Genomic DNA, 27,562 nt, shown 5'->3' on the forward strand with positions numbered 1-27,562 from the left:
TAGATGCTGAAAAAGCATTCAACAAAATACAGCATTCATTTCTGATGAAAACACTCAGCAATGTGGGAATAGAGTGTTCATATCTCAACATAATAAAAGCCATGTATGAAAGACCTACAGCCAACATCATACTCAATGGGCAAAAATTAAAAGCATTTTTCTTAAGAACAGGAACAAGACAAGGATGCCCACTTTTGCCACTCTCATTTAACATAGTGCTGGAAGTCTTAGCCATAGCCATCAGACAGGAAGTAAAAATAAAAGGAATCCAAATTGGAAAGGAGGAAGTGAAACTGTCATTATTTGTAGATGACATGATACTATATGTAGAAAACCCCAAAGACTCCATCAATAATTTACTAGACTTAATAAATGAATTTGGCAAAGTAGCAAGATACAATATTAACATCAAGAAGTCGATGGCGTTTTTATACACCAATGATGAAGTCACAGAAAGACAAAGTAAAAAATTAAGATACCTAGGAATAAACTTAACCAAAGAAATGAAGGACCTATTCACAGAAAACTATAGGTCATTGAAAATAGAAATAGAGGAAGATATAAAAAGTGGAAGCACATGGATTGGAAGAATTAACATCATTAAAATGTCCACACTACCAAAGCAATTTATACATTCAATGCAATCCCCATCAAAATACCAACAACATACTTTACAGAACTAGAACATACTTCAAATGTTCATATGGAACCAAAAAAGTCCTTGAATCGCCACAGCAATCTTGAAAAGGAAGAACAAAGTTGGAGGGATCACATTACCAGATTCAGGTTATGCTACAAAGCCACTGTAATCAAAACAGCCTGGTACTGGCACAAGAAAAGGCATATAGACCAGTGGAACAGAACTGAAAACCCAGAAATGGACCCAAGGCAATATGCTCAATTAATATTTGACAAAGGTGGCAAGAGCATACAGTGGAGTAAAGACAGCCTCTTTAATAAATGGTGTTGGGAAAATTGGACAGCTAAATGCAAAAAAAATGAAACTAGACCATTAACTTACACCATACACAAGAATAAACTCAAAATGGATAAAAGACCTGAATGTGACTCATGAATTTATAAAAATCCTAGAAGAAAATATAGGCAACAAAATTTCAGACTGACAATCTCCAGAAGAGGAGGTGGTGGGAGAGACATACACCACAGAATTTATATGCATGTGTGCATGAACAGTGGACATGGACAACAAAGCTAGGGACAGGGCGGGGAGGGAGGAGGATGGGGAATCAGTGGGGGGGGGGGAAGGAGAAACATCTGTAACAAAAATAAATAAATTAATAATAATAATAATATGAAAGAAGGAAAGAGTTATCTTTTATTAATAACAGAAAATTATGTATGGCTATAAGTATTTTCTATGCTAATTGATAGTCAATTATTTCTTATTCACAATTGAAAAATCTAAGTAATCAGTGTAAACATGAAAATATTCAGCTATGAATGTGTATTGCTATGAATGAGATTAAATGAACATGGTTTTCTTAAAAGAAAAAATGTAATTTATCATTGGTGGTAAAATCTTCCAATTTTAATCACTAGTAGTATACATGAATATCTATTAAATTCAACACTGAAATATTACAAAAAATAAAATAAAATAAAACATTTAAATGTCAGCACTATTTAAAACAGAGTCATAAGAATAATAATTACCCTCAGTTAATTTAGTCCCATAACCATTTTTTTTGTTTATCCTGAGTATTTGCCAGTATTTTCATAAATTCAGTTATTCCTTAGATTTCTGTAAATTTTCATCCAGTTTAAAGATAATGACCTGCTTAAAAACCTGTAATTTCGAGTAAGTCAGAGTCCTTTTCATGGATTTTTCTAAAGATGTAACATATCTTCAAATGAATCAGAGTAAAACAATGACAAATCTTAAAATGGCATGGTTAGAGATCTGATTATAATGCTATTGATAAAAAAAAAAAATCTTTTGCTTTTTTCCCTGGCCGGTTTGGCTCAGCGGTTAGAGCATCAACCTACAGACCAGAGAGTCCTGGATTTGTTCCCACTGAGGGCATGTACGTTGGTTGCAGTTTGTCGCCAGTCTCAGTTGGAGTCGTGTGGGTGGCAACCAGTCAATGTGTCTCTCTCATATCAATGTTTCTCTCTCTCTTCCTTCCTCTCTCCCTCCTGCTTTATCTGAAGATAAATACAAAAATGTCCTCAGGTGAGGATAAAAAAAAAAACTTTTGCTTTTCTATAAGATATAACATTCCAAGACAATAAATTCTTGGTAAATAATAATTACTGTGTAGAGAATAATATAAAGTATTTAGATTCCATAACCAATTTCAATATATAAAGAACAAATAACATGCTAGATTTTAAAATGTTGCACATGGCTTATCAGAAGTGTGCAATGAACATTGAAAATAATTCATAAACTTCCAATGTGTGGACCACAAACATCCGGAGTACTGCTGCCGAATGCCCTCACAGGGAATCATTACTTTTGGCTTTTCCAGTGTCAATGACAGGATACCTGCTACCCCTGGAAGCTCCTTGTTTGAACCTGGCTTTGAACATTTGCAAGCTCCTCCCTAGGGCAGACAGAAATCTTTAGAATATCCATTTTAATAAAAAATGTATGTATACAAATAGAACAGTTAGTTGTTATTATTATTATTATTATTAATCCTCACCCAAGGATATTTTTCTATTTATCTTCAGATAGAGTGGGAAGGAGGGAGAGAAAGAGAAACACTGATGTGACGTGAGAGGGACACATTGACTGGTCACTTCCTGCACAACACCGACCTGGGCCAGGGACAAACTGCAACTGTGATATGTGCCCTTGATCAGAATCAAACCCAAGACTCTTTGGTCCATGGGCTCACACTCTAACCCCTAAGTCCAGGGCTATTATTATTTTTTTATTTGGCAAAACTTCCCATGTAATTTCAAGTATATTAAATAGGTCCAATTAGTTTGAAAATTGTTTGTTTTTTTTAATAAGGAGAAAAAATAAACCCTTAAAGTATTTCAGGTCCATTGGGATAACTCAAAGCCATCTCTCAATTAAAAAGTCTCTTAAAATTCAAACTTTAGGATAGTTGTCAAATATACTTAACCAAAAAAATAATCATAAACTCTTTGTAAATCTAGGTAAAATAAACATATATTTTATGGCAATAACTCTAAAAGATATAATCAAACTTAAATCAGTTTTAATATTAAATATTTTTCCAGACCACAACCTCTACATTTAATCTCTTTAGTATTTACTCTTTAGGTCAATAAAATATCACCCTTTAGTAACGCCATCTGAAGACAGAAAGCACAGCACATATAATACACAGATCAACACATTAAGACCATATACATGAAGACTAAAAACTATACACATGATCTGAATTATTACTTTTTGTAGAGAAGATGAAAGAATTTTCTCATTTGCTTTTGATGGCTTTTTAGAAAAGGAGAGGGAAGTGTATAAATGCCAAGCAGGAAGATTTGTTGGGACGCTCCATAAAAAAACTTGAAGGGTGCTGGCCAGTTTGACTCAGCAGTTGGAGCATGGGCCTGTGGACCAGAGAGTCCCGGGTTCGGTTCCCGCTAGGGGCACATACCAAAAAAAAAACAAAAACAAAAAGAAAAAAAACTGAAGGGCTGTGAAAGTGTGGTGGAAACAAAGAAAGCTTTGGCTCCGTTTTAAGGATTTAAGCAACAGGAGAGAGCCAGGCTGGGTTTTGTTTTGTTTTGTTTTGTTTATAAACTTTAAACTTTCACAAACTTTTATAGCCTTCACAACCTTTCACAAATCTTTCTATAGATTTCACAAACCTTCTTACCCATTCAGAAGTACCTCTCCTTAGAATAGCACTTTCTTTTCCCTCAAAAAATGAAATTCTTCTATTACCTTCTATTACCAAAATCATATAATTTCTTTTCAATTTAATTAGAATTTCTAACTTTTAGAAACCTCAGTTTTCAATGATAACCAAAAAGTAAGCAACCAGCATTTCCTAGATTGACTTTGTGAACACATTTTATAACCTTTGGAAACATAGTTTCCTCTATTGGCAAACACATATTTAAGAAACACACCTTTATGCCCAGCCAGTGTGGTTTAGTGGATTGAGCATCGTCTCATGTGAGAGGTTCCCATTTCGATTCTCAGTCAGGGTACATGCCTGGGTTGTGGTCTCCATCCCCAGTGGGGCCATGCAGGAGGCAGCCAATCAATGTATCTCTCTCACATCAACATTTCTCTCTCTCCCTCCCTTCCTCTCTCTCAAAAAAAATCAAAAACATTTTTAAAAATTTTAAAAGGATGCCCTGGCTGGTATGGCTCAGCAGTTAGAGATATTCCCGCAGACCAAAGAGTCTCAGGTCCAATTCCAGTCAAGGACACGTACCTGGGTAGTGGTATAATCTGAGGCCCTGGTTGGGGTCATGCAGGAGGCAACCAATCAATGTGTCTCTCTCACATCGATGTTTCTCTCTCTCCCTCCCTTCCTTTCTCCCATTCTATCTGAAAATCAATGGGAAAACATCCTCAAGTGAGGATTAAAAAAAAAGAAATACACCTCTAATAAAACACTAGACATTTATTAACAGCTCCAAATTTACTCCACAGGCCCTCTGCAACAAAAGCAGGTGAACTCAAGACTAGATGGCCCAGATAAGTTTTGGTGGGCTTTGAATTGTTTCTGGAGCCATACCTCTGGCCCTGTAAGGACTGCATTGTAAAACAAGGTCTATTTATTTATTTACCTACCTATTTATTTATTTATACAAATACCTCAACAATGGATCGACAAATCCATTCACTCATTTTTGGAATGTTTCTTCTCATTTGGGTACTTTTTTTTTTTTTAGTTTGCAGATACCACATAGCTTAGGGTCGCTTCTGAGAGCCATGAAGTCTTGGATACATGGAATCCCTGTCTGTCTCCCTTGGGAATGATAAACAGGTTTAGCTATAGCTTTAGCTAAATAATTTCCTTTTACTTCCATGGTGGCAGCTGTCGAGTGTCCTGTAATTTTGATAATTGACAATTGTTTAAATTTTTTGTGTGACATCTAACAATTCTACAACCTCTTTTTCATTCTTTATGGGCTGCCTTAGAAAATTAAGAAGCCTTGCTTCTTCCACAACATTCTAAGGTTGTGAGCTACACAAAGACATAGCTATTATGTTGGCCCCTTTTCTGTCTACACTTAGGACAAACAACATAACAAACAGAGACAAAAAAAGGAAACAAAGAAGCACAATTAAATGAGTACCTTTTGGGGGAATACAGCATTCTTTTGCTGCCAAGGAAGGCATCATAACACATGCCAGTACCTGGGGTAACCACCCTCATCCTTGAAGGAAAAACCTTATCTCAGAGAAAATCATTTGACCTCAATCAAAAAAGGAGGGAGGTCCAAACATAACAGGGCTTCACAGTCGATTAGACAACAGTCCATGGATACAGTGGGTACAAAAGAGGCTTTATTGGTACTGCACTCAGTACCAGGGATTCTGGACATGACGGTGAGATCCATTTAGATCCTGTTTGTGATATCAGATATGCTAACCTAAAAATGAAAGGCCTTTCAAAGTAAGAAGCAATAAGCATCAAAGAATAGCTATTCTGGAATCACTGATTCAGGTGGAAACCCAAATAGTGTTTTGATTAGGAGACAAAGGCAAAGGGTATTTGTGAGAAAGTGAAGGGGAACAATTGCATCAATAGAACAAAGGCATTTCTATTGATGTGGATAACATCACAGTGATGTTAATCCTAAACACTGTTTTTAATTTTCAGTCTAATAGTTATCAGTCCAGTAGTAATAATAACTGCTTTCTTGATAGCTTTGCAGGCAGCTCTTTGGGGCACAGTGATGCTTAAGCCCATTCTAAAGGTTATTTTGCCCTGTTTTAACACTTCAAAGATTTGAGGAATAAGACTTGCAAGGCAGTTTCAGCTCCATTTTAAAATAGCTCCATTTTAGCCCTGGCCGGTTTGGCTCAGCGGTTAGAGTGTCGGCCTGCGGTCCCGAGAGACCTGGGTTCGGTTCCCACTAAGGGCATGTACCTCGGTTGCAGTTTGTCCCCGGCCCTGGTTGGTCGTGCGGGTGGCAGCCACTCGATGTGTCCCTTTCACATCGATGTTTCTCTCTCTCTTCCTCTCTCTCCCTCCCACTCTACCTGAACAAAAAATAGAAAAATGTCCTCAGGTGAGGATAAAAAAATAAAAAAATAAATAATAAAATAAAATAAAATAGCTCCATTTTAAAATGGCTCCATTTATTATATTTTTTTAATATGGTTGATTAAGTCATTGGCCAATGGTGATTGGGTTCAATCTCCAGCCCCTCCCTGCAGGGTGGGGACTGGAACTTCTAACCCCCCTTCACATGATTGAGTCTCTTGGCATCCAACCCCCATCCTCAAATGGGGTCAAAGGTCACCTCATTAGCATAACAAGACACCTTTGAAGTTCTCAGCACAAGGAATTCATAGCAATTTAGGAGCTCTGTGCCAGAAATGAATGAAGACCAAATATGTATTTAATATACATCATAATATTGCAACTGCCCTGGCCTGAAAGGGGGTTTTCTTCCACTCCTCCTCCTTCTCTCCATTGTCCCCCTCAGAAAGTCATCCCTCATTAAAGTCATACTCTGTGTCAGGCAACATATGAATGCTTACAAGGACTATCTTCTCTCACCCTGACAACACCTCTGACAGAGTGGGCTGCTCTGACTCCATGCTACAAATGTGGAAACAAACTCAGAGTTCCTTTAAGACTACATGACTAGGAAATGACAGATATAATGCTTTCAGCTCAGACTTCTATGCCTTAAAAGATCAATTTTTCCCCCAGTTTAGCATGTTCCCTTCCTTTGTTAATTTTTTCCCTCAGAAATCATTAAAATAAAAATGATCATATTCATTTTATCGATTGTTTTTCATTCTGCTCACTGAGTACAGTACCAACAAAAATGATTCAAAGGGCGTAAGATCATATAAATCAATAAAACCAAAGCTTGTTAACTTCTATCAATACATTCAAAAATGATGCATGAACCGCTGCTCTGTAGCCCCTTCATGGTGTAGAGCCCCTGCCCTTAGAGGTTCTAGTAAGATAAGTCAGAAATAGAAGAGAAAAAGGAGAAGAAGGGGGTTTCTCCAGAGGTGGTGATAGGAGGATCTTGAGGTGAGAATTGGCTGTGAGCTTCCTGGCAGCCAGGGCAAAGAGGAAAACAATGTTATGACGCACTAGGATGGCACGGGGAGCAGACCAGCTCAGAGGAGAGGTCATTTTCTTTGCTAACCTAGGAAAGCTGTGGGTGTGGATGTTGGTATGAAAGTGGCCTTAGATCATCGACATGCAGGGGCTGCTCTCTTTCCAGCTTCTGTGGTCCTGTGAATGGTGTGCTGCCAGGGCTTCAAAGAGTAAAAGAACTTGAATTTTTACTCCCTCTACCCGGTGACCCTGGGCAAAGTAATGTCCCCACTCAGTGTGGAATAATTTTTTTTTTTTTTATCCTCACCCGAGGACATTTTTCCATTTTTTGTTCAGGTAGAGTGGGAGGGAGAGAGAGGAACAGAGAGAGAGAGAGAGAAACATCGATGTGAAAGGAACACATCGAGTGGCTGCCACCCGCACAACCGACCAGGGCCGGGGACAAACTGCAACCGAGGTACGCGCCCTTAGCGGGAACCGAACCCAGGTCTCTCAGGACCGCAGGCCGATGCTCTAACCGCTGAGCCAAACCGGCCAGGGCGAGTGTGGAATAATTTTTGCCACTGGAGTGGACAGTATTGAAAGTATTTGTTGAGAGGGTTACTGGATGGGGTCTGGGCCCAGAGCAGGTCTACCTTGGGCCCACTGGTAGTATTTGGGATTTTGACTTCATGTAGGAAAAATTTTATAACATAAGTCCACGTGACTTTGACAGTATGTTTATTAAAGCTGGGGGCAATGAAACAAAGGAAGGACAAAGATAGAAGAAGCAGCAGAAGAGAGAAAGAGAAAAAGGGATCTTGGAGACAGGTTCAGGGGTTATGCCTGGGACAAGCTGCCACTGCCTGCTACTCTACTGTTTGCAAGTCTTGTGGGGTCCCTTAGAGTTTAGGAGAAAAGAAGCAGAGATACAAGGTGTGGGAATGCTCTAGCAAGAGTGCTGTTAACTCCTTTGTCTTGAGACTTTTCATCTTTCTTTAGCTGGTGGGAATCCTAGGGGAGATCTCAGAGGAGGGTCTTAACAGAATATGCATTTGTTTTTCAGGTGTGTCCTTCAATATGTTGATTCATCAAAATGTGTATATAAAGAGGTCAGGGTTTATTTTCCAGTTAATTTTATTTTTAAACAACATCATCAAAGAGGAACCAGGACCGAGGCTGTTCTGTCCCAGTACAGTTTGGAGCGTGTAAACCATTTGCTCCTAAGTGTCCTTAATTAGGAAAGATAAAACCTTGTGATTCGTTAGCTGGCTGTTAATTGCTCAAATATAATTGCTCTAATTATATTGTCTTAGTTTCCCTTCTTCCACTTTTCAAGGAATTTGCCTAGCTTCTTACTATTCTGCCACAAGAGAATGAAGGCAAAATTATATCTACCAATTCTTGTCACCTCCTGTCTAGACACCTGAAGACAGACTAAAGAGTACATTGTGTTGCTGAGGGCAATGTGAAGTCTGGGGCATCCAGGCCTAAGCTGTGGGTGGAAGCCCTGGAGGGGCCTATGCAGGAGCTGCACCATGTGGCCCTAGGGCAAAGGGCAAAGACCAGGTCTAAGTTACAGCCCTCAGGACAGAAACATTTATTTTTAAGGCCAGCTTGCCAAACCAGGACAGTCTCAGGATGTGGTTCTGTTTAGGCTGTGCAGAGCCTGCTGAAGTCATACTGTCTAGATGAGTGAATAAGTAAGGGGAAGTAGCTGTTCTCAGGTGGGCACATGAAAGCTTGAAAGCTCCATCTTTTCCCCCTGCATTGGGAACTGCTAAGAAGGGATGCCCAAAGAACAGGTGCTAATGCTCTGGGGGCACAGGTCAGGCCAGAGCCCGAGTGGGAAGGGGGTCTCAGTGTACACTGCAACCTCCCTTCCCCCTCACAGAAGGTGGGTTGTGATGGAGTGATCGGCTCCAGCAAGCAAGAAGACAAGTGCGGTGTGTGTGGAGGGGACAACACCCACTGCAAAGTGGTCAAGGGCATGTTCACACGCTCACCTAAGAAGCTAGGTAAGTGAGCCCCTCCCTCTGGCCTTGGGGCCTGAATATCTACAGTACCTGCTGGGTAGACAGACGTGGGCTGGACTTGTCCTTGGGGCTATGTCTAGGTTCATGACTGTCCTGGGGGGAAGGGATCTGGAAAGGTGAATTGGTGGGAGAACCCAAGTCAGAACAGCTTGAGCCAGGCTACAGGGTGGGTGGGGGACAGGGAGAGTGGGGGCCAGAGTGAGGGGCTAGGGCAGAGAATGCCAGAATATAGGTGCACAGGGTGGGTTCAAATGTCTATTTGAAGGCAGGAGTCTGTCGTAGTCACCCCTCCCCTGCCTTCTAGGGCTGTGAGGCAGCTGTGGTTCCCTTGCTCAGTGTCCCTTAGCCCCTGCCCTCAGCTGGCTGTCAGCAGGATTTCTTTGCATTGCCAAGCACAGGTTGCTGCCTCTGGGTGGGCGGTCAAGGCCTCTGGAGCTGCCTTCGAGGACAAGGCCCTCTATGCCTTGTCTGCACCCCTGTGACCCCTCTCCTCTGATTTGGCTTTGTCTCCCCACATCCTAACAAAGGTTACATTAAGATGTTTGAGATCCCTGCAGGAGCCAGACACCTGCTCATCCAGGAGGCAGACACTACCAGCCATCACCTGGGTGAGTCCTGCAGCCCAGGAATGCAGCAGATCCACAGCCTGGCTCTTCTGGGTATGGGCAGAGCCCCCAGGGGTCAGAGGCCCAACTGATGGGCCCCACCTTCCTGTCCCTGGCTCAGCCGATGTTACGGACCTTTTCTAGATTCACCTCTTGGTAGAGAAGCCATGTGTTTGGATCAGAGGGCTCCTGCAGCAGCTGTGGAGGGAATATGTGTCACACAGATCCAGCCCACAGGATGACTCCCCATCTCAAGGCTAAGGGGGACTGACCCCCCTACCCAATGGAAGGCAGGAAGATCTGCCAGCAGTAGAGCCCTGAGTAGCCTCCCCCAAACCAACCAGAGGACCGGAGGCAGGCCGGAGGATGACCTCATACAGTGTATTTGCATATTTTCCATTAGTGTAATTTTAAATTCCTGAGATTCTATCTGGAGTAGAGATGTCTGGCCACTCTTGAAATGTTGGATGTTCCAACAACTTTGGGTGCCCCTTCCTACATGGCAACCCTCTTCCAGTGGGACTCTGCTCCCCAAAGCTGACTGAGACTCCTTACAGGGGCTCCACCCATCCTCACCCTCTCCCTGCAAAGGCATCTGGGCCCAACCTTCGGGGGGGGGGGGGGGTCATGGGGCCTGAAAGTGATGCAGGAGGTTGTTGAGGGTATCCTGGACAAGTTCCTTCCCCCATTTTGGGGCCAATCTTCTTCCTTGTCTGTGGAGGTCAGACTGGCTCAGGACCTCACCATCATCCCTGCTGACACATGACAAAGACCACTGTCTTTTAATACTCATTTTTCTTACTTTAAGAAGAAATTTTATATTGCTACCCAAAATGCAAAACCAGTACCACTTGCCTTAAATAGAAGGCAAATATAAAAGTCAGTTACTGAAAAAAAAGAACGGCTAAAGATTCCAGGTCCCAAGTCGTCTCCCTCTCTGCAGTAGACAAGAGAGTCAGTGACAAGTTGAGGACCTATGGCTCCTACTGAGGCTCACTTTGTGATGTGGACAGAGAGTTAAAGAAGAATTATGTAGGGATTTATTTCCTCAACCTGTGCCCTGTCTGTGGGCTCCCTAAAATCATTGAGCAACTCCCCAGTACCTCCTTCCACACTATGAGAAGTGTGGGTTCTCAGCTCCTAGACATTCTTTGCAGATGCCCAGTGGCCTGAGTGGTCCCCTCAGTCAGGCCAAGCCTCTTCAGGGGATGAGGGGAACTGGTGGGGCACCAGGCTGGGCCATTGCTATGGATGGAGTGGGGAGACCCTGCTTTTCAGGTGGACATATGCTCACTCCATGGCAGGAAGCCCCCACACCAGCCCTGTGTCCTATTGCCCAGCAGATGCCCTGTACCCTGCGGGTTGGGGCGGGGCAGGCAGGGGCTCTTGAGTGCCTGCTGAGTGCTCCAAGTGTACAGTAGGGAGGTAGCCTTGATAGCCATTGAACCACTTCTGAGCAGAGCTCCTGCCCCCCAGGGCCTGTGGGGGCAGGTCTGGGAAAGGACCTTGGGCCTGGAAGAAAGGTATGAGTTACGGCTGAAAAGGGTGAACCGGGCTCTCAGGTGATTCGGGCTGTCCGGCAGGGACACTCGCTGCACCTGCCCAAACCAGTGGGCCCCATCAACCTCCCCCCAAGCATGCCTGGATCTTGCCCCTGGTAATTATGGTGGGGGGGTCCCTTTTGCCATTTTCAGCCATCAAGAACTTGGAGACAGGCAAGTTCATTTTAAATGAAGAGAACGATATAGATCCAGATTCCAAATCATTCATCGCCATGGGTGTGGAGTGGGAGTACCGGGATGAAGATGGCCGAGAGACGGTGCAGACCATGGGCCCCCTTCATGGTACCATCGCTGTGCTGGTAAGTCCCCAGGCCAGGGGGCAAGTGGCCACTGAGTAAGGGATGGAGCCTCCTGCATCCTTCAGGCCATGCTTGGAACAGCCTCTCTGGCCTGTTCTTTGGACCAAGAATCTCCATCTGTGTGTCAGAGTGAGGAACAGACATGGAGCTGCCTGTCAGGGCTCTGGGCCCTGTGTTGCACCCACGTGACCTCAGGCACTTTCCCCTGTTAGGGTTTTGGCTTCCAGGCTGAGTGACATTTATAACCACCTGTCATCATGCTCCTTCACATCTGCCATCAAATCCCAACTGCACCACATCCTGGAAGTGACAGATGGGGCTCAGGATGTTAGACCACCAGACCCAGCTTACACTGGACTTTGTCCCTGAGCAGGACTGGACCCCAGGTCCCCTGAGTTCAAGACCACAGGCTGCTCCTGGTTATGAGAGTACAAGAGAGGGCTTGATTTTCTAATCACATTTTAAAAATTAATTTTAAATGCATAACTAATATATTTGATCTGTAAAAAAAATCAAAACACTACAGATAAGGCTAAGGTGAGCTCACTATGGTGGGGGGTAGGCACCCAGACCCCAGCATCCCCTTCCAGAGAATGCGTTCTTTGCTTCACTTGCAGGGACTTACACCCCCAATTGCTCTTGGTGACCTGCCTGCCAGTGCATGTGCAGGTGGGCCTCAGGACCTGCAGTTTCTGTATTGGTAAATTTGCCTATTTGCTAAAATGTATCTGTAATGACAGCTATTTGCATACAAATGCAGAGCAGTGAAAAATATTTTGCTTTGACATGTGTGTCCCAGCTGAGGTGGAGCCAGGTGACACTTTGCTTCTTGTTTTAGCTATTACTGTAAACAAGTGTCCTTTTCACTGTGTAGTAAGTGCCACATTTTTCACATTTTTGTGCTTTAATAGAATGATTTCACTGTTCAGGCATAATGCCAAAGCACTTTGTGCTGTTCCCAAGGGAGAGAAGCTATGGGGTGCCCTATGGAGCTAGTGCAGCGTGTTAGAGGAGCTTCCTTCAAGGCCTGAGTTACAATAAAGTGGCCAGAAGTCAGATGGCAGGGAGTGAAAACATACATTAAGTAAGGTGTCTTTATATAGAAAACATATAAAATAAGGTTACATATTTATGGCTGATGAAAATATCATGACCCTAACTCTATGATCCCTGAAAGCAGCGGTTCAGTATTGGGAACTTTGTAGAACATAAGGACCTACCGCGAATAATGAGACTGGGCTGTAAGTGTGTGTCTGACATTCCTAAACTGACTTGGAGAGTTGGGCAGACACATTCACGGCCATGTGGGGGCACAGGTTATCCCACAGGGAGACACCCGGATCTCGCTGACGTACAAGTACATGATCCATGAGGACTCACTCAATGTGGACAACAACCAGGTCCTGGAAGATGACTCCATAGGCTACGAGTGGGCCCTGAAGAAGTGGTCTCTGTGCTCCAAGCCCTGTGGCGGAGGTGAGGGGGCTTCTCAGGGTTGGGACCCCAGATGAAGCCTGGGCCTGAATGAGAAGGATCTTCTGGGTTATGGGTTTCCTGAGCTCCCAGTGCCTACTTACTGCCTGGCCAGAGGCATGTGCCATGCATGAGAAGACTGGCCAGAGAGGCTGAGGCAGTGATCTGTGTCTGGATGACAAAGGCCTAGTCCTGCCTGGGAGGGAGCAGAGGGTAAGCAGAAGGGGGGTCTTCAGGGCAAGAGGCCAAAGGCAGCCAGAGAGCATGTGTGGGGCTTTGTCAATGCCAGCATGAACTTACATCAGTGTGGGAGGCAGGAGCTGGCCTGGCAAGAGGTTGCTGTGACAGTGGCTTGGATGGGTTACTATGGCATTACGAGGCAGGGCACAGGAAGATGTGGGCTGTGCTGGAGATGGGTAGAGGCACCCTCTCTGCAGGGGTTCCTCCCTGTGTTCATTCAGAAAGTCCTCCCAGATCTTCCTGGGGCAGTGCTGGCTGCAGAGGGGTTCCTCCTGCCCCAGACCTCAAGGAGTCCACAGTTGGGTGGGACATGCAGGTATACAAGAAGTTCCGATTTACACAGTGGTCACTGCTCCTGGGAGGTGAATGAGAGATCAGAGGCAGAAGAAGACAGTTCAGCCTGCAGGAGCAGGTGGCCAGGACAGACCTCCCTCAGATGCCAAAAAGGTGTTCGCTGAGGGGCTGGGTCACTTACTCCCCAGCACTGACAGATAGAAAGCTTCTCTTCTTTCCAGTGCTTCCATCTAGGTAATGGTATCCCTAGCCTCCTGTTGAGCTTCCCCAACTGCCATGGATTTCATCTGTGTGTTCTGTTGATTCTTGCTTCTACATATCTCTAGGACTCATCTGCTAGGCCCATCTTCCAAGCCCTGGCATATCCCCCTCGCTCTCTCCCTGGCCCTTGTGTGTTCACTTACACCCAGAGTGACGTATTAAAGGGAAAAATCGACCATGTCCCTCCTTGGTGTTATAGCCTTCAGTAGCTCCCTCTGCTCTTAGGATAAAAAACAATTCTCCTCATTGCCTCCAAGGTCCAAGGAACTTGCTGACCTCTCCCACTGCTCACCAAGTCCTGGTCACCCTGGCTTTAGGTGCTTCTCCTCAACATGCCTTGCTCCTGCCTCAGGCTATTTACATAGGTTGTCTCCTCCCCTGGGAGCCCCTCCATTGCCTTCTGACTAAGCAAATACCCACCCCCTACCCGTCTACTTTCTATGACGTCTCCAGATGCTCAGACTAGATCAAGCTGCCCCATCATATTCTCTCATGTGTTGTCTACTAACCTGGGGCTTTGTGACCCTGGCACTGCTGACACCTTGGTCTCTATAATTTTTTGTTGAGGAGCTGTCCTGTGTATTGTAGGATGTTAAGCAACACTCCCAGCTAATGCCCATAGAACCCCTCCCGCCATTGTGACAACTACGTGTTCCAGACATTTTCAGAAGTCCTTGCATACAAAATCACCCCCAGCTGAGGACTGCTGCACTGGACAGTGAGAGGAAACTTGCAGAATGTGTTCCCATGTTTAGCCAACTCCTGAGTCATGCCAGGTCCTCAGTGCATTTTAATTTTAGGGGCAGGAGAGGAAACAAATCCTTCCCTCTTGCCCCAGGAGACTAGCCAAGGGACCAGGAAGAATGTGGTCACTCTCTCTGGCCTCTCACCCTCACTCGGCCTAGGGTGCTGGGAGGACACCAGGATAGATATTTCCAAGCCTGGCTTGGGCACACTATCCCACCCCATCAGAAATTTGAGAAGGTAGGGCTGAAGCTGTAGGTGAATCTGCTTCATTTGAGCCCTGTAGAGGGGCCACACCACCCCACTGAGCCCCCTTGAGCTCTTATCTTCAGGGTTCCAGTTCACCAAGTATGGCTGCCGTCGAAGGCTGGACCTCAAGATGGTGCACAGAGGCTTCTGCGACGCCCTCATGAAGCCCAAAGCCATCCGCCGGGCTTGCAACCCACAGGAGTGCTCCCAGCCTGTGTAAGTGCCTGGGGCTGCCCAGCTCCCTGTCCCCCAGCCTCTGGGTCCCACTAGAGCAGTCGTTCTCAACCTTCCTAATGCCGCGACCCTTTAATACAGTTCCTCATGTTGTGGTGACCCCCGACCATAAAATTATTTTTGTTGATACTTCATAACTGTAATTTTGTTACTGTTATGAATCACCATCAGAAATATGTGTTTTCCGATGGTCTTAGGCAACCCCTGTGAAAGAGTCGTTCGACCCCGAAGGGGTCGCAACCCACAGGTTGAGAACCACTGTACTAGAGGGAGTAGAGGACAGATATCCCAGGGCTTCAGTGGAGGGAGGTGTGGGATCTGCCCTCCGCCCCCAGTGGATCCAGGCTTCATATTACCCTAGATGTTTTATGGATTCCTTGTCATTCACCGTTTTGTGGAGTCTAAGACGTGCACCCCTGCTTCAGACTTGCAAAGCTGAAACACTGTGCATTTTAGAGATTACAAGTGGTAATGCTCAGAAGAGGAGACAGAGGCTCATGGTACAGGGCTGAATTCTGGTCCTGTGCGGGGTGTTTCCAAGACAGGCCATAGAAGTGGCTGTATCCTTGACCTTTAGCCCCATGGCCTGGTGGAACCGCATGTCTGGGCCTGAGCAGAGAAGACAGTTGGTACTAGGTGGGGGCATACTTGGTCAGCTGCTGAGGGAGCTGACACTGCTCTCCAGAAGGGTCGGTGATGTCAGCAGAAGCTGAAGTCAAAGGGCAGAGCCAGAGCCAGAGCCAGACAAGGGACAGAGACTGACAGGGTCCCTCAGGCCTAGGCTGTCCATGGCCACCACCACCACCAGGGCTCCCAGCAATGGATATGTGTAGGGTTCATTATTTGCAGAACCTCAGGCAGAGGCACAGCAAGCACCTTTGTAAGAATAGAGAAAGCCATACCTGGGATAGCAGGAGGCCTTCTCTCTGCCCACTGACACCATAGAGAGACTGACTGTGTGCCACTCTGCCCTGGCAGATGGGTCGTGGGTGAATGGGAGCCATGCAGTCAGAGCTGTGGGCGGACAGGCACCCAGGTTCGCTCTGTGCGCTGTGTTCAGCTGCTGCACGACAACACCACCCGCTCAATGCACACTAAGCACTGCAACGATGCTCGGCCCGAGGGCCGCCGGGCCTGCAACCGAGAGCTCTGTCCTGGTAGGTGGCGGGCTGGACCCTGGTCTCAGGTAAGTAGGCCCCCTGGCCCTGTGTTCTTGACCCCCAAACCAATCTTGGGTGAGACTGAGGTGGCTGGGGCATCCTGCCTTTGTCTGGATTCAGTTTTTCCCCTGGGCCACATCCTGTAGGTCTCAGGGCATCAATGGTGCCATGCAACCAATGCTCTGTTTAAAATTCAGTGGAATGTGTGTTCTTGGAGCTGGGGCTCCCATGTGCAATAGGCACTTGGAATCCCAGGAGACTTGAGGGCAGCCTAGCCTCCAGGTTACTCAGAAGGCCCAGGTTCTTATCTCTGAAGGTGGATGTGTGGTCGAAGGCTGGCCAAGCAGGAGAGGACACAAACAAAGGAGGGCTTAGACTTGGGCTAGAAACAGTAATGTGGATGGTCTCCGGGACTGAGCAGCAGTTCTGGAGAAAGGGCTGAGCTGATATGAGCATTGACCTCCAGCTCATAGCCACATTCAGCCTTGGGGTCCATAATTTACTAGAAGCATCATGGCACTCAGAGGTTGGTATACTCATGGTTATGGGTTATTACAAGGAGAGCTCAGAGTAAAATTAGGGTAGGGAAGAAGGGCACGGCAAAGGCCAGAGGAAGCCAGTGCATGCCTCCAGGTGTCCCTTCCAGTGGGCTCACAGTGGATGCACCTGATTCTCCCTGCAATAAAGTGCAATAACACATATGAAGTACTGCTAACCAGGAAACACACCAAGGCTGGCTGTCCAGGGTTTTTACTGGGGATCAGTCACATAGGCAAACAGTGCCGGTATATGTGATGATGTCAGTTACTGAAGCTCCAGACCCCAGTGGGATAGCAGGTGCTGCTCAGCAGACATTATGTTGTCGGTGCAGTGTAACTCAAGGCCTCAGGCATGAAAAACATTCTTACCAGACAGAACATTCCATGGACTTGGTTTCCAGGAGATGCCCAAGGGCCAGTCCTGCAAATAGGCCTTTCTTGGGATTGCATAGGGTTTGAGCAACCAGGTCTGCTGAGTCAACCCTTTCTCACACACAGGGCAAAAACTTGAGAATCATCCTTGCTCAGGGCTGGGCCAGTTGTAAGCCAAACCAAGAGTTTGGGTGTGACTTCTCCTGCTGGCCCCTCCCATAAAGAAGGCAGAGGAGTACTGGGGCTGGAGGGGCCATCAAGGGTTCTGGTAGTATAAAGCCTTGTGGGCAGGGACAGAGGTGGAAGAAAGGTCAGAGGGAATAGTCCTCTGCCAAAACCTCCTGGACTCAGCTTTCCCTGTGGTCCCCAGTACACAGCAGGATTTTCTGGGTCTCAGGCCTCCTGTAGCCAGAGCATTCCCAAATGTCAGGCCCTGCACAGTCACTCTCTTTAACTCACAATAACTGAGACATAAGCATGTGTGTCCCCTCTTCAGAGCCCAAGGAAACTGAGGTAGCCACCTAAAGCTGGGGTGAAGATGAGCTGGCCTCTAGTCCATACTCTCCCCGTCCCTCTCCACCTCTCACATGTTATGAGGGTACATGCGTGGGAGGCTCTTCCAGGCCTTCAGCAGGGGAAGTGGGCCCTGACTGGTGATTCTCCACCTGCAGTGCTCTGTAACCTGCGGCAATGGCACCCAGGAGCGGCCGGTGCTCTGCCGCACAACAGATGACAGCTTTGGGATCTGCCAGGAGGAGCGACCTGAGACAGCAAGGATCTGCAAGCTGGGCTCCTGTCCAGGTAAGCCCTCTGCTGCTCTGTTCTCTGGGCCTCACTACACAAGCCCAAGGCCAGGGGGTTGGTCCAGGCAAATGCTCTTCTCACAAGTGGCCCGGATTCAGCATCTCTGACCTTGAAGTAGTTGAGCCCTCCCAGGCTGGGACGGGGGAGGGGTCTTTCCATAGTGGGGAATGTAAGAAACTGCTAATCTCCAGGCCAGGTCAGGCCCTGAAGAAGGATGGAGTGGACTCAGCCCATTCCTGCCTTTTTGACACTTCCTGTTTGTCTGAAAGATGGTACCAGGTTCACGTGACTACACAGTGAGGTTCAGCCAGACAGCTGCCCTGTGCCTTGCACAGAGAACAATCAAAATATTGACTGCATGCAAACACCTTGGCAAATGCTGGACATTTGACCATTTTGGTCCCTGAAACAGCTCAAGATATAGACCCCAGTACAAGTTCTGTCTACATAGAATGAAGTTCAGGGGGGTCAGGTGTTCCACCCCAGCTGGGGGGTGATAGATACAGAGTCACTTGGTCCCTGCATTCCTGGAGTGGGCAGTTTGTGCACTGCTTGGCCTGGGAGCCTGACCAGGTGTGGAGGAGCAGTGTGCAGATTAAGAGGCCAGCCAGAGCCTGTGTGCTATAGCTGCTCTATAGCTGATGAAGAGTGGAGCAGACTCAGCCCATCCCTGCCTTCCTGATACTCCCTGTTGGTCTGGGAGATGGTACCAGATTGAGTCTCATCTGTCACAAGGGAGCACAGTGAATGCCCTCTCGTTGCCCTTCCCAAGGACACCAGGGTGTATAGAGCAGGGGGATGGGGAGGTCTTGGCTTGGTGCTTCAGCAGCCGCAGTCCCTTTCTCTTTCCCTCTAGGAAACATCTCTGACCCCTCCAAGAAGAGCTATGTGGTTCAGTGGCTGTCCCGACCAGACCCAGACTCACAGGTCCAGAAGACTTCGTCAAGTAACCGGCCCATTTATAACTCTGCTTCTGCCCTCCAGTGCATGCCCTGCACCTTCTGGAGCTTGCCATGGGCTCCCCTCCTCTCTTTCTATGGAAAACTCCCCTGACTCTTGCTGAGTGCTCTTAGTTGAATCTGTTTTCTCCTGGGCCTCTGTGCTCGACCATCTCCTTCAGTGCCGCCTGGTTACCTGCCTGGCCAGGAAGGCCAGCCTCACAGAGGCATGGCCCTGGCACTGGCCTCTTCTGGGGGTGCTGGGACCTGGTTGGTGATGGCTTGTAAAGGGTCAAAGATCTGTTATGGTGCTGAAAGGGCCAGAGGCCAAAGTTTGAATGTGGCCACTTGGTGACCACCTCGTGGAGCCACAGCTCTCCAAGCTGGAGCTTCAGGTTGGAAGTCAAAGGGAAGCCTGCCCGTTCCCTTTTAAATGCACCCACCATCGAGAGGCTGGGGTTCTCAAGGCCTGCAGTTTTGTGCTGCCATGCTGGGTGGCCTGGCCCTAAGGGTCCGGCATTGTATCGGGGGCTTCCCGGATGCCTCTTCCGCTGCTGCTGCTGCTGCTGCTGCTGACCCTCTGCTGAGTGTGTCCTCCTAACTCATGCAACTGTGGCCTGCTTCTTGTGGCCTTGGTGTCCAACTGACACAGCCCTCATCCCCATGTCCTGTCTCTTCAGGCAGGTTCAGGGCAAGTGGAGGAGGCCGGGTATGTGGACCTCCAGTGGGACATAGGGACACACCGCCACTCCCATTCTTTGTCCATTAGCTCCAATGGTCTTTTCTCATCTGTGCACATGATCCCACCCACAGAGGTGAGAGAGTGAGAGACTGATGTGGGTGCGGCCACCTGCCAGAGTGAACAACTACAGAATTACCTCAATTTTTATTGCTTTTTTGCTTAGACAAAACTATGTAGAAAATGCCTTAAAGTTGAAAGGTAACAGAATTAGCTGGTAATTTCAGCTTCAGAGGGGATCATGATTCAGGTAGCAGGCCAGCAGTGCAGGTCTAAGGGAAGACAGTCCAAGTTATCCACCTTTGGCCAGAGATAAGGTTTCAGGTGGCCTGGATCCCTGTGCCCCTTGGCCTATGCAGGGACCCTGGCGCTCTTAGGCTACCTGTGTGGGAAGGAGACCCACTGGCCATTGGGCGCTGACTATTGCTGGAGCCCTTGCGGGCACTCCCACAGCTCTGCCTTATTCCAGAGGGCACCATTCAAGTGACCAGCGTAGCACTCCCACTTGCTGTAACTCCCACTGCACACCCCAGTGCTGTCTACCTGTGAATAGCATCCCCACCATCACTACCAGCCCTCTTGGCACTAATTACTGTTATGTAAATACTTGGTGTGTAATGCATACTAATTCTCACGACTGTTAACTTTCAACTTTGACTAGGCCACGCAAGTGACACGAGTGACTCTGGGAAGGTGCAATATGCTCCTGGGCATTGTTCTCTCTGTCTATATGCACTTTGGTTTATCAGGGATATTTTATTAGTGTTTTGTATGTATTTATGACTTATTATACAGGTTCCATTGTCATTGCTCTTCTGGTTTTTTGTTTTTTATGAGACCACTTCAGTGTGTGCCAAAGTGACTGTGAAAATGACCTTTTATTCTTACTAACGCTGGAAAGACTTCCTGTCATGCAGTCCACAAATAAAGTCAATAAAAGTTCAGTGAAACTGGGTGCTTGGGTTCGGCACACTGTTGGCTGGCTCCTTCTCATCCTCTCTATGGCTGATGGCGCATAGAGCTGTGGATGCCCTTCTGCCCCATCAGTTCCTTGGGTTCTGATTCATGTGAATTTACTGCTCCCTTTCCCTTGCCGAGCACAGATGTTTAGGGTCCCTCTTCCACTGAGACATAGCTCCTCCCCTGTGAAGACACTCTGCTATGATTTTGAGTTCTGAATCATCAGTGCTAAACAAGTACCTCCAGGAACGTCTGTGTTCTCTCCTCTTTGTTGGTGCTCTTACAGTCAGGAAGGCGATCAGAGCCCATGGAGTGGAAACATGAAGTCAGTATCCAAGACAGTGCTGGTCCAGGTCACTATGCCCTGGGTCACCATCAAGCCATCATCCTGGCTCCTGGGTCAGTTCTCAGCTCTCTGTTCAGGAAAGAAGAGGTGCCCTTCTGGCCCAGGAGAGTCTGAGCCAGGAGAGGGGCAAGGCAGTGATGGCTCTGGGCAACTGGCCTGCAACATTCATGAGTGTATGTGCTCAGCCATGCCTGCCCATGTCTCCTGTGGCCTGCCCCAGAAGCCACAGTGCCTGTGTGTTCATTCACCTTGCTAACAAGGACGAAACAGAAGGTCAGGGTCCAACAGGGACCTCCTCATCTGGGGCCTGAGTGGTACCCTGCCAGTGGGGAGGTATCTCTCTTCTCCCTTTTCTACAAAGGGGTCGCACGTAGGGAGAAGGGAGACAGTGAAAAAGAAAGATAATGACATGGGCCACCGTGAGTCATGGATATGGGCTTCTGGGCAGTTCCAAGAACCAGGTATCAGTGTGCAGGGTAGAGGTCATAGTAGTTGTGGCCAAGTCCAGCCTTCCCAGAGCTCTGACCATTGAAAGGAATTCCAGCTCAAGAGAGACAAGGAGACCAAGACTACTTCTATCTGACAGAACTACGTCCACTCAGTTTCCTTTCTGGTCAGACTTGGAGAAACCCCACTACAGGGGCTCCGGGCAGCCCATAGTGCTGTGTGTTTGAGGACAGCCAAGGTGATGGAGGGTGTGACAGATGAGGGATGCCTCCCACTTTTTTAATTTTTACACAATCTTTTGAAAGGGGAAATGGTGCATTATGCTTGACCAAGAAAAGAAAATGAAGTTCTCTCTATCCCAGCCTTTTACCAAGAGTGGGGAATGAAGATGATTTAAGTTACTTGTAAAGGTGGCCCGAGTACCATGCAGCAGCCCTGTCCTCATTCTTGTTGTCCTTCATGACCACCTCAGGAGAAAGTCTCACTTGGCACAAGTTCTGGCCGGCATCTCTCTCACGTTTGCTCATTTCTCTCCGACTCAGGCAGTCAGGAGTATCTCCCCAGAATTTGTGGAATTAAAATTGGACTTACAAATTGACTTAAGAGGATGTAAAACTTTTCTTTGTATCTTGTTTAGGGTCACCTTATTTACCACACTACTTTTACATGAATGGTAGTATAAAATTTTCTTCTAAAATAAAATTTAAGTGCCCTGGCCAGTTTGGCTCAGCAGTCAGAGCATCGGCCCTTGGATCAAAAAGTCACGAGTTCAATTCCAGTCAAGGGCATGTATCTCAGTTGCGATTTGGTCCTTGGCCCTGGTCAGAGTCATGTGGGAGGCAACCAATCGATTGGTCTCTCTCGCATCAATGTGTCTCCCTCTCCCTCTCCCTCTCCCACTCCCCCTTCCTATCTGAAGATAAATGGGAAAATACCCTCAGGTGAGGAATAAATAAATAAATAAATAAATAAATAAATAAATAAATAAATAAATAAAATTTAAGTTAAAAATGTTTATTTGTTTATTTTAATCCTCACTTGATACTTTCCCATTGATTTTTAGATAGAGTGGGAGGGAGGAAGGGAGAGAGAGAGAAAGAGAGAAAAAGAGAGAGAGAGAGAAATCAATTGGGTTACTTCCTGCATGGCCCTGTGAGTATCAAAACTGCAACCGAGATATGTGACCAGAAATTGAACCCAAGACTCTTTGGTCCATAGGCCAATACTCTAACCTCTGAGCCAAACTGGCCAAGGCAAAAGGAATTAATTTAAAGGAGGAAACTACTAAGTAAATAATAACACAGGTGGTATTCAGATATAGTCAAGATTGTAGGAATGGCACAGAGATTACTTCAATTTATGGAAAATGGGATCACTCTCAATGGTTTGTTCACTGGAAGGCAATTGGTCTTGCCAGTGCCTTAGCTACTGGAAATGGCTGAAGATCAAGTGTTATGAAACTGATATTATTATCTTGGTAGAGATCCTGGGCCAGTCAGTGTCCTCAGTACATGTGTTCAGCCTTCAGTGTTATAATTTCATCTTCATCTCAGGGTTCTCTGCTAAGTGTTGCTACTAAAAAATATACAATCATTGGCATCTTTTCAAGAGTGCAGGTAATGATTATTTTTAAATTTAGGCCCAGCTCTTGGTCAGTAGTTTTCTCAATTATTTTTACTTCATTGACTTATTTTAATTTTTAAAAACTTAAAGCAATGCAGCCCACTATTAAAAGGAAATCAGACCAAGATGTCCAATACATGAGCCAGGTAGAAGGGAGGCACCCTGGAAGGTGAAGCCTGGCCCCCAGCTGTCACCAGCCTATTTGTGGCAGGGAGACGGACTGCTCATCCCAATTTGTCCATTTACTCAGCAACAGAAGCCAAGTGCTTTCTGTGTCAAGCTCTGATCCAGGCACTGGGGACACTGCCAAACACCTGACCAGAAGTCAGCAAAGCTTTCCTCTAAAGGGCCAGACAGTAAATATTTTAGGTGTCGGGGGGCGGGGGGGGGCATGTTGTCTCCCCAACAACTACTCAATCTGCCTTTGTATTGAGAATGCAACCATAGATAATAAATGGCATGCCTGTTCCAGTAAAACCTTGTTTACCAAATCAGGTTGAGGGACTGACTTGGCCTGAGATCATAGTTGGCCAGCCCTTGCTCTAGACTGATATGATGCCTGCTTCTCAGGATTCCAGCCTAGTGAAAGACAAGTAAGGGAAATGCTTAATACCAACCTTGTTATGAATGAAGGAAAAGGCTCAGGTGACAGGAGAGGGTGTTGCTTTGTGGCAGGAGTAGCCCCACTCCCAACTGTACTGCCAGGCCAGGCTCCATCTTTGTCCCATCCCTCTGCCCCTGCCCCAACCCCAGTTGACTATTAAAGCTTACACCTAGTCTTATCAAAAGTTCCCTTGGGTCTCCCTAAGGTCTGTGACCAACAGTTTTCACAGCTCAGAAAGGGGAAGTGGCCAGGGAGGGGGGAAGGAAGAAAGTGGGACTCTGAGCCCCTCCCACCCCGTCAGTTTCAAAGAAGGCTGCAGTGATTTCATCTGTCTCATATTTTGAGCATCTGTGTAAGATTTCATCTATCAGTTTTAAAACCCTGAAAGCCATATCTCTGGATCTTCCAGTTTGATTTCTGGAATCATCCCTTGGCCCTCAACCGCTTGTCTTCCTTTCTCCCTCCCACTGTGAGCCCATTGCTCAGTACCAAAGTTAGGAAGACCAGGGCTGATCTTAAATAGTCAATCTGTGTTTATCTCCACATTGTGGGTCCTGAAGCCAGTCATGCTTCCTCCCTATTCTGGCCACTTAGAAGCTCAGAGCCCAAATTAGTTCCACCTCTGGTGGTAAGTAGCTCTGTGTGTTCTTGCCTGTAACACTGCTATGGTAAAATGCATAAATTTCCTGTTTTGGATTTCCAATTTATATTGTTTACATTTGTACCTTTACGCATTCTTTCATTCACTGTTCTAGGCTCTGGGAATAGAGGGGGCATTCGACTATAGCTCAGGGCTCTGCCCTTTGGAGCTTTCAGGACAATGAACAAGTCATACATTAGTCACTTTATCTGACAATTAAATGTGAACTTGCCAACTTGGATGAAGTGCTGGGAGGGGAGACCCATGGCACCAGAAGACCACACACTCATGGGATTTAACCTCCTAAGAGAGGTTAAGTGATGCTTGTCTGAGGAAGATGTGTTTCAGTTGAGCCTAGAGGATGAGAAGAGAGCAGCTGGAGCAGAAGTGAGGCACAGTATGTGCAAAGGCTGTATGGCCAGAAGGAGCACCAAACAGAGCAGGAGGTCTGAGGCCTGAGTGAGGCCAAAGAGGTGATGGGCACAGGTCTTCACTCAGAAAACAATGAGTAGCAATGTAGGGGCTTCACTCAGGACACTGACATGGTCATATCTCCAGTTGAAAAACATTCTGATTGTAGATATGCAGACATAAAGGAAGCTCTTACCATGGTGCAGCCATGGTGTGTGGAGGTGAGAGAGAAGGGAGTGTGGACATATCCAAGAGGGTGTAGGAGGAAATACTGATGGACTTGGAGATGATTGGATGTGGTGTACACCTGAAAGGCCATTCTCTGAGGCAGATAGTACTAGCAGAGACCATGGGCTTGGGCTGGATGTGTGGGTTCTCATGCAGCTTAGGGACTGTTGGGGTTAGGGGATGTCTAGTAGGAAGTTGTATCCATGAATCTAAACCTTGGGGAATTCGGGTTGGTGTCCAACTAATTGGTCACCAGCCTGTAGGGAAAATTACATGTTGAAGCAGTGGTAGCAGGTGAATGTCAGAACCATGGGTCCTGAATGGAGGGACCCACCTGTCTGCTATGGCAGGAAGATTTCACGGGCTAACATAGCTTCAGGTGTGGATACAGGTAGTGCTGTATGTTGGTACACAGAGTGAATCTGCAGGTGTGGTTTCCATTTATGGCTGCCATTTCTCCCCTCTTTTCTCCCTTTCCATAGGAGATGTGGTTGACTAAGGAGATTGAGGGGAAGGGAGGTCACAGCAGAGGTTTGTATGGGAAAGTTTAGGATCCTTACTATGAAGAGCAGTGTCTGAGCAGAGAAACAAAGTAGACAGAGTTGGACCCATTGAGGTTAGTGATCAGGAATTCGTAAGATCAAATACCTCTGTGATATGACTCATTCTTTCATATTGAATGAATTTTTGTAAATCATGTCAATTTTTGTGTTGAATGTGGAATGAAGTGGTGGAGAAAGGGGAAGAGGAATGGGAATTTGGGAAGAACACAGAGAGTGAGGAGGGAGTGAGAACAAGAGGAGTTGGATGGGTTGACTCAGTGTAGCTGCAGAGTTGGAACTAGGCTAGGGAGGAGGCAGCCATATGGGGAAAGAGAGACAACGTGGCCTCCATGGAGTCAGGTTCTCTATGAAGCGAAATTGTGGATGACCAGTGTCCTGGGCAGAAAGGAAAAGTAAGGATGTACTGGGCAGAAAGATTTGCCAATATGAAAGCATCAAGTTATGGAGCAGTTTGCTTGGGAAATGGCGCGAAGCTCAGTGCAGCAGGTGCCAGGGGGAGGGCGGTACATGGAGCAGTACACAAGGCTCTTGGGTACATTGAAGCAAGTAGAAGAAAGCCCACACAAGTCTGGGTAATTTTTAACTTCCCTTTAGGCACTTTTCAGAAACAAAGATCATCTGGGGAGTTTGGTGAGAATGGGAACAAATTGAGAAGTGTGGCAAGGCCACAGCCACGACTCTGGGGTTTGCTCTATCAGGTTTTAGGGACTGGTTTTAGGTTTAATTTTGTTATAGTTAATGATTATAGATTATTTTAGAGTCAAACTTTACCACCCAATTTCATTGGGGTTACCACGGGGATAGCAAAGTCCTGTTCTTTAAAATGAGCTTGAAATAACTCCCTAAGAACAGACAGGCCTCACTTCTGTCTCAAACTCTGAGGGACAGTGAAAAATCTAGACTCAGCTGGGGCCTTCTTGGAGGAGGATCACATTGCTCACAACTTGTGTGGCTGTATTCCAGGGCAGGAGTCCAGTGCTCCTATAATATGGAAACCACAGACTTTCTGTGTGAGCTCGCTTGCCTCTGCACTGTCTTTGAGCTCTTTCAAATGCCACCTGCAGCAAGCTGCTCCCTGTGGGGTCACAAAGTTTCTCTTATCTTGTCCTTTGGTTATTTGTCCCACTTTTCTCTTTCAGAGGGCCGCTGCCAAGGCGACAAGTCAATGTTCTGTAGAATGGAAGTCTTGTCTCGCTATTGCTCCATTCCAGGCTACAATAAGCTGTGCTGCAAGTCCTGTAACCTGAATGACAACCTCACTAACATGGATGACAGGGCAAAGCCACTGCCTGGGAAGCATAATGACATTGAAGAGCTCATGCCCACCCTCCCAGTCCCCACTCTAGTCATGGAGGAGCAGCCTCTGCCAGGTACACCCCTGGAGGTGCCTCTCAATGCCTCCAGCACCAGTGCTACTAATAATCACCCAGAAACCAATGCTGTTGATATGCCCTACAAAATCAATGGCCTGGACAATGAAGTCCAGCCACCCAACCTAATCCCTCGACGGCCGAGCCCATATGAGAAGACCAGAAACCAAAGAATCCAAGAGCTCATTGATGAGATGAGGAAGAAAGAGATGCTCGGATAGTTCTAATAAAATGGAAAGGTAGCATCAATAGCATTTTTTTTTTTCTTGCTTATAGAAATATTACATGGGATGGCAAATCCTGTGAAGTGGAGATAAAGTCAAAATTCCTGAGTCCAAAAAGTTTTTGAGGAAACAAAGGGAGAATGGCATAAAAACTGTGTGTGTGTGCATGTGTGTGCGTGTGTGTGTGCGTGTGTGGTTGTGAACATGTGGCAACAAGGAGAACACTTGGGTGTCCCAGCCCCAGAATATTCTAAGTCCTGAACTGGGGTTGGGTATAGGGTAGAGAGGAATATGGCAGTTCTATTGTCTTTATCAGTGAGGGAGGGCAGGAGGACTAACTCGAAGAAAGAAAACATTTACCTCAAGTTTCTGAGCACTAACTGGGGATCTTCTTTTCCTCAGTGGTGATA

The 27,562-nt window shown here is 46.5% G+C and overlaps 1 protein-coding gene across 1 annotated transcript in view; it reads left to right on the top strand.

Annotated features, from left to right (window-relative positions):
- Window positions 1-27,149, top strand: part of ADAMTS2 (ADAM metallopeptidase with thrombospondin type 1 motif 2) — a 382,685-nt gene extending 355,536 nt beyond the window's left edge. Inside the window, exons 14-22 of the mRNA XM_036240254.1 lie at window positions 9,082-9,205; window positions 9,751-9,831; window positions 11,523-11,689; window positions 13,006-13,165; window positions 15,034-15,166; window positions 16,163-16,370; window positions 17,927-18,056; window positions 18,916-19,005; window positions 26,698-27,149. Coding sequence (XP_036096147.1) covers window positions 9,082-9,205; window positions 9,751-9,831; window positions 11,523-11,689; window positions 13,006-13,165; window positions 15,034-15,166; window positions 16,163-16,370; window positions 17,927-18,056; window positions 18,916-19,005; window positions 26,698-27,149 — 1,545 coding nt within the window. The remainder of the gene's footprint in view (window positions 1-9,081; window positions 9,206-9,750; window positions 9,832-11,522; window positions 11,690-13,005; window positions 13,166-15,033; window positions 15,167-16,162; window positions 16,371-17,926; window positions 18,057-18,915; window positions 19,006-26,697) is intronic.
- Window positions 27,150-27,562: the final 413 nt, after the last annotated feature.

Source organism: Molossus molossus, unplaced genomic scaffold, assembly GCF_014108415.1.
Source record: "Molossus molossus isolate mMolMol1 unplaced genomic scaffold, mMolMol1.p scaffold_m16_p_4, whole genome shotgun sequence".
In the NCBI taxonomy this organism is placed as follows: Eukaryota; Metazoa; Chordata; class Mammalia; order Chiroptera; family Molossidae; genus Molossus; species Molossus molossus.